This window comes from Serinus canaria, chromosome 26, assembly GCF_022539315.1.
Source record: "Serinus canaria isolate serCan28SL12 chromosome 26, serCan2020, whole genome shotgun sequence".
In the NCBI taxonomy this organism is placed as follows: Eukaryota; Metazoa; Chordata; class Aves; order Passeriformes; family Fringillidae; genus Serinus; species Serinus canaria.
In genome coordinates, this window is record NC_066339.1 from 2,749,650 (window position 1) to 2,756,531 (window position 6,882).

General features: G+C 50.8%; 1 protein-coding gene across 1 annotated transcript; it reads left to right on the plus strand.

Annotated features, from left to right (window-relative positions):
* The first annotated feature begins 393 nt into the window (after positions 1 to 393).
* NRAS (NRAS proto-oncogene, GTPase) lies at positions 394 to 6,073 on the plus strand. Its single transcript, XM_030232829.2, has 5 exons — positions 394 to 574; positions 1,253 to 1,431; positions 2,406 to 2,565; positions 3,806 to 3,929; positions 5,039 to 6,073. The coding sequence occupies exons 1-4, from the start codon at positions 464 to 466 to the stop codon at positions 3,923 to 3,925; spliced, it is 570 nt and encodes a 189-aa protein (XP_030088689.2). The 5' UTR covers positions 394 to 463; the 3' UTR covers positions 3,926 to 3,929; positions 5,039 to 6,073.
* Positions 6,074 to 6,882: the final 809 nt, after the last annotated feature.

The window sequence follows — 6,882 nt, forward strand, 5'->3', positions numbered from 1 at the left end:
AGAGCCTTACCCAGAACCGCCCCGCTCCAGCTATTCATCAACTTCCGAAAGAGCACAAAGCTTGACTTCAGTCCCTTCTCAAATCCCGAGAGCTCGATGTCATTCCCAGTTTAAAAACCACGGGGGCTGGGTTCGGTGGCGTTCCCCCTCCAAAGCCCCGGGATCCGGGCCCGGTGCCGTTCCCCGTTCGGGGCCGCGGGCCCGGCGCTGTTCCCCCTTGAAAGCTCCGCGAGGCGGGGCCGGTGCCGTTCCCCTTTTAAAGCTCCGCGATGCGGGCTCGGTGCCGCTGCCGGTTCGAAGCCGAGGTGCCGGTGTCGCCGTGTCCCGCCCGTGTCGCGCCCGTGTCGCGTGTGCGGAAGCGGCGCGGGCGGTGACGCGCGGGCGGGAGGCGGAAGCGGCGCGGGGCGATCGCGGGGCGGCGGCGGCGGCGGGGCCGGGCCGGGCCCGGCGAGGCCGCGGGGCCATGACCGAGTACAAGCTGGTGGTGGTGGGCGCCGGCGGCGTGGGCAAGAGCGCGCTGACCATCCAGCTTATCCAGAACCACTTCGTGGACGAATACGACCCCACCATCGAGGTGCGCGGGGCCGCGGGAGCCGGTGCGGGCTCGGGGCCGCGGGACGGGAGCGCGGGGGAGGCTCCGGCGGGCCGAGAGCGGATCCGCCGCCAGCTCCGCGCAGCCCGGCCCGGCCCGGGGCTCTGGGAGCGGTTCCTCCCCCGTTCCCCTCGGGCTTCCTAAAGCAGCCACAGGCAACCAAAAAGGCCGGCACGGGGCTGGGCAGGGCGGAGGTTCTGCTCGCAGGGAGCGTGTTTGTGATCGTCTTTTATTTTCGTCTCCTGTGGAGGAATTTCTTTAAAGAGACAAGAGTTCTGGGTTTTGTAACAAAGGACGAGAGGGCTTAGAGTCTCATTTAAAATGGGGTCGTTTGGGCATGGTTTAAAATGTGATTGTTCCGGTAATATTTAAAATACTGTAGCTTTAGGTGTGATGGTTTTTCATCAGAGATGGATGAGAATCACATGGGTTGGAAGGGACCTTAAAGCTGATCCAGTTTCAACCCTGACACCTTCCACTGTCCCAGGCTGCTCAGAGCCCTGTCCAACCTTGGGCACTTCCAGGGATCCAGGGGCAGCCACAGCTTCTGCAGAACAGCTGGCAAAGCTCCTCCTGCGTTTTGATGATGATATTTACATTTCCCCCGTGTCCCTGGGGTGGCAGGAGCAGTGCGGGGCTCACGGTGCCCGTGTGTTGCAGGACTCGTACCGCAAGCAGGTGGTGATCGATGGCGAGACGTGCCTGCTGGACATCCTGGACACGGCGGGGCAGGAGGAGTACAGCGCCATGAGGGACCAGTACATGAGGACAGGGGAGGGATTCCTCTGCGTCTTCGCCATCAACAACAGCAAATCCTTCGCCGACATCAACCTCTACAGGTACAGCTGGGCTGCCCCAGGGGCAGGGAGCGCCGGGACAGGGGGACAGGGCAGGGACACCGGCTGAGTGGAGCACTGCAGTGCCTCAGGGAAGGCTCAGGAATGGACAAATGTTGAATCTCCCACTTTCAGGAAGTTTTGTCACTCTTCTGTGCCAGTGCATGGAATCACAGACAGGGGTGGGTTGGAAGAGACTTTAGATCTCATCCAGTTCCACCCCTGCCATGGGCAGGGACATCTTCCATTAGTCCAGGCTGCTCCAAGCCCCATCCAGCCTGGTCTTGGGCACTGCCAGGGATCCAGGGGCAGCCACAGCTGCTCTGGGCACCCTGGGCCAGGCCTCAGCACCACCTTTAGTCAGTTAAGACTGGGATGATTTTTATTCAGGTTTTTTTGGGCTTTTTTTTTTTAATCAATCCATATAAATATCTCCAAGGGGTGCCAGGAGAACAGTCTCAGACTCTTTTCCATGATGCCCGGGGACAGGACAAGGAGCAGTGGCCATAAACTAAACCACAAGAAATTCCACCTCAACATGAGGAAAAACTTCTTTCTATGAGGGTGGCAGAGCCCTGGAGCAGCTGCCAGGAGCTGTGGAGTCTCCTTGTCTGGACACATTCCAAACCCTCCAGGATCTGATCACCTGTTCCAGGTGATCTTGCCTTGGCAGAGGGGTTGGGCTGGGTGATCTCCAGAGGGCCCTTCCAAGCCCAGCTGTTCTGGGATTCTGTGAATCAGATGTCACTTGCAGCTAGAGAATATCATCTCTAAGGAAATGGGTGAGAAATCCAGACTGAGTTATACTTGAACAGAAAATGAAGTGTACAAAGTGCTTGGCCATCCTGCTGACCCCTGAGGCCCTGCTCACCTTTAATGTGTTTTTGTGGCACAAGGTTGTTTGAATACTGAACTAAACCAGTTTTTCTATTTAGAAAATACTTCATAATTTTTTTTAATAATTTGTCTTCCTAAAGAGAACAGATCAAGAGAGTGAAGGACTCAGATGACGTGCCCATGGTGCTGGTGGGGAACAAGTGTGATCTGCCCACGAGGACAGTGGACACAAAACAGGCCCAAGAACTGGCAAAAAGCTACGGAATCCCCTTCATAGAGACCTCTGCAAAAACGAGACAGGTGAGGGCTCCCCCAGGGCCTGACTTCTTCCTGGGAAATGCACCAAGGGCATTTTCCCATCTGCTTTTGCCTTATTTACAGGAGAAGCATTTTTTCAGTCCCTTTACAGTTTTTTGCTTTTATTTCCCTGCTCTCTCTCAGCTTGAAAGAGTTCTGGGCTGGGTCAGTACTTCAGACTCACCCTGGCTTCCTTTCAAGTGGGTCATGCTGATAAATAACAGTGAATTAAAAAAATTCAACTCCCCTGAAGTTACTCAATAAAACTTTAAGACTAACTAGGAAAAAAAAATATTCAAAATAATAAACGTAACTGGTACCAGTAAATGTAGAGATAAAGAGACCTACAGTGGTTTTATGGAAAATTATGTAACTAGAAAAAATAATACATGCCCCAAAAAATGTTAAAATTCACCTTTACTATCAAAACATTCAAATACAACCACCAAAAACCCCTCTTAATAAACCTCCAAAACCATAAAAAGGCCTCCCAATAAGAAACAAATACCTGCCAAATAATTCCTAAAAAAATAATACTTATGTCTTAAATAAAAACCACATTTTAACCATAATAAATAAAAAACCTTTTTATTATAAAGTCTCACAAAACACACAGAAGAAAAAGAAACCCAGCTACTTTCTACTGCTTCAATTGATGTTAAAATTTTGATTCCAGCCAATTTCACACCGTGCAGTGCTGGCAGGAGGAGCAGCAGAGTTTCAGCTGCTCTCCCTGGGGAGTGTCAGAGGCTCAGCTCACTCACCCCAGACCTGCTGGGTTCTCTTGGCTCGTTAATGAAAGCCAATTAGCAGATTATGATTGCAGACAGAATTCCCCAGACTGGACTAATGGGCTTCTCCAAAGCCTCCTTGGCCACGTGGGCCTGGCCAGCCAGCCCTGGAGCAGGGACCAGAGCAGGAAAGCTGCAATTATTGAGCAGCAGCCAGAAAATTCTGAAGAGCTGAATTCTAAGAATTCTAAAATTAGGCCAGGAGTGTCTGGTTTCCTGCATGGAACCTCCCTGAGATCCAGTTTTCCATGTTTATTTTAGTGGCTGTTACCCCAGGAGGGGTCAGGCTGGGACCCATATGGGATTCCTCCTCTCAGGAACCATGGGATCAGCTGGGTGCTGCTCTTCCTGCAGAACTGTGTCCTAAATCCATTCAGGGGTTCTGGCATGGACAGATCAGTGATTTCAAAAGCTTGAGGGAAGAAAATCCCTGACCTTGTGTTTGCATTCAGGGTGTGGAAGATGCTTTTTACACCCTGGTGAGGGAGATCCGGCAGTACCGGATGAAGAAGCTCAACAGCAGCGAGGATGGGAACCAGGGCTGCATGGGACTGTCCTGCCTTGTCATGTGAGAAGGTGAGCTGGAACCCCACTGTGCCCGGCCTCCTCTGCCTTCCAGCAGCTGCTGAATGTCCCATAAAAGGGTTTTCCTCTTTTAGAGAGCATATTTGTGGGAATGTTCCTCACTCGGGGTCACCAAATGGGGTGGTGTTCACAGGGGTGCCAGGAGGAGGGAAGAGATGAGGATCTGACTCCATGGTTCAGAAGGCTGATTGATTATTTTATGATATTTATTATATTCAAAGAAAATGATCTATTAAAACTATACTAAAAGAATAGAAGAAAGGATTTCAGCAGAAGGCCAGGAAGGAATAAAAAGGGATGGAATGATAATAAAATCTTGTGACTGACCAGAGAGTCTGAGACAGCTGGGCTGGATTGGCCATTAATTGAAAACAACCACATGAGCCCAATCCCAGATGCACCTGCTGCATTCCACAGCAGCAGAGAATCATTGTTTACATTTCATTCCTGAGGCCTCTCAGCTTCTCAGGAGAAAAAATCCTGGCAAAAGGATTTTCTATAAAATATATCCGTGACACATGCTGATTCCCAGAGAATTGGATTCTGCAATGGATCCTACAATGGATCCTGCAATTGGATCCTACAGTGTTTAATGCTCAAAAAAGAAAAATTCCCCTCCAAGTTGGTGGCAGAGCTTAAACAAAGGAATTTTCATTCATGTCACCCTTTTGGCTGATGGGTGGATGGAACAAGATGATCTTTAAGGTTGCTTCCAACCCAAACCATTCCATGATTTCCAATTCCAATGGTGTGATTTGCTGTGTCATTCCTTTCTGGCTCCTTCTTTTGGGAAACCATTTGGACTGTTTGGAGCAGGTGTAATTTCTGAAGAAACCCCTTGAAGAGGGGTGTGCCCAGCTGAGTGTTTGACTCCTGCACAGCTCCCCATGAGCTGTGTTCCTCTGGAATGTGCTGATTCCAGGATTAACCAAATAAAATGGTGCAAATTATGGAATCTGAGCTCCCAGCTGAGGGAAATGCCTTTCAACCATTCCCTGAAAGATGTGAAAACAGCCAGACCAGCTCAGGCCTTGCACTGCTGCACTGCACATCCACCCCAGAGCTAATTAGTGCTAATTGGAGGTGCCTTTTTGTTCCAGATGCCAAGAAAACGTGGTTCAGGTGCAGCTGCTGGACGAGCCTCGATCTGTGCTGCCTCTCCTGCTGATCCCTGCAGTGTTTGGGTGCCAGGGACAGACTCTGGGCACCAGAGTTAATTAATTAGCACAAGGTCCTTCTCCATGCTCCATCTGAAGAGAACATCCATGGCATCTACCTCCCTGCTCAGCTCACGGGGCAGCAGCACCTCGGCATGTGCTGGGATTCTTCTCTCACTGTGTCACCTGCCTTGGTTCCAGAAGAAATCCAGTCACAAAAGTGAACTATAGAGACTAAATGCTGTGAAAAAGATGACACTTTACCTCTAGAGTAAGAGCTAGAAGTGCTGTGTGTCCCCTGTCTGTTGGAATCCGTGCAGTGCTGTCAGAGGAGTGGCACGGTTGGTGTCACACGGGGTTGTGCCACCAGGAGTGCCCCTGTCCCCTCTCAGCTGGGTGTCTGCTCTCTGTGCACCTGTACAGCAAAAGTGCTGCAACATCTCCAGTGCCAGGAGTGCCACCTCCCTGATCCTCCATTTCTGTAATAAAAAGGAAAACCTTTCCTAACTAAGTGCCTGTTTGCTACGAAGATTTGAAGTTGTCCCTTGGGTTGAGGAAAAGCCCAAGGACTGGAATTTCTTGGGAGCTCATTGTGTCAAGCAGGCAAGTGTGCTGTGGGTGATCTGGGCCTGACAGGATCCTCCAGCAGCAATTTGGAAGGTCCAGCAGGCACTTGAGAGACTCTTGGACAAGGGAGGGGACACACTGCATCTGTGTTTTACTTTCTTTGTGGGTGGAACAGTTTATATTCTGTATTGTTTTCCTGCAGCATTCAGATCTCTTCTAAGTTGGACCAAACCTGTCAACTGTTCATTTTTAACATGAACTGCCAACATTTCTGGGCAGCTTCTCACTCATTTATCTGGTAACTGGAGGTTGCTTTGGACAGCTGCTATTCAGCTCTCTCTGTAACTTGCAAGTTGTTTTATTCTGAATTATTTTCTTACCACAGACTGTAAAAAGTCTCTTCAAAATGTCTCTAGACTCTAAAATTGGAGTTTCCTTGCCAGGGAAGGAGTGTGGGGGGTTGAGGTTGACTCTGTCAGGGGTGCAGGACGTGGCTGCTCCATCCCTGGAAGTGCCAAGGCCAGGCTGGAGCACCTGGGGCACTGAAGGTGTCCCTGCCATGGCAGGGGGGGATGGGATGAGTTTTAAGGTCCTTCCCAACCCAAACCATCCTGGGGTTCTGTGATGGAGGGGAGGGGGCTGAGAGCTGCCACAGGCACCTGAGCCAGCTTCTGCTTGCAGCATCCTTGCACAAAGAGGAAGGAAATGAGTTCAGGGATGGCTCCACAGGAGCTCTGGGGCAGACTGGTGGAATCCAGGGCTGCTCTGAGCGAGGGAGTTGTGAGAGCCCTCCTGTGAGCTGAGCCAGCTCTTCCCAGAGCAGAACACCCTCCCCTGGTGCCCTGGAGTGCTCACTGCTCTGTCCTTGTGCTGCTGGGCTGGGTTCTGCCCTGCTCAGCTGAGCTGAGTTCAGCTCGGAGGAGGAGGAGGAGGAGGAAGGAGCCCTCAGCCAACAGAGGGAGCATTTGGTCAGAGCCAGGCCAGCAGAGCAGGGCAGTGGCAGGAGGCTCAGTTTCAGGTTGTTGGTGTCAGTCACACATCTTAATTTGGAGTGTTCAATTTCAAATGGGCAGTGGAAAGCAGCAAACAGAGAGAGAAGAATTTTTTCCTTTTACTGTTGCTTCCTTCACTACTTACAGTCTTAATTCCCTTCTTGGAATGAAGAGGATCAATCTGCATCACATTTGCTTTATCTCTGATAATCTTTAGAAATACTTTTT

Coding starts and splice junctions, on each gene's coding strand:
- NRAS (XM_030232829.2), top strand. CDS start 464: ATGACCGAGTACAAGCTGGTGGTGGTGGGCGCCGGCGGCGTGGGCAAG. Junction 575..1,252: donor AATACGACCCCACCATCGAG/GTGCGCGGGGCC, acceptor CGTGTGTTGCAG/GACTCGTACCGCAAGCAGGT. Junction 1,432..2,405: donor GCCGACATCAACCTCTACAG/GTACAGCTGGGC, acceptor GTCTTCCTAAAG/AGAACAGATCAAGAGAGTGA.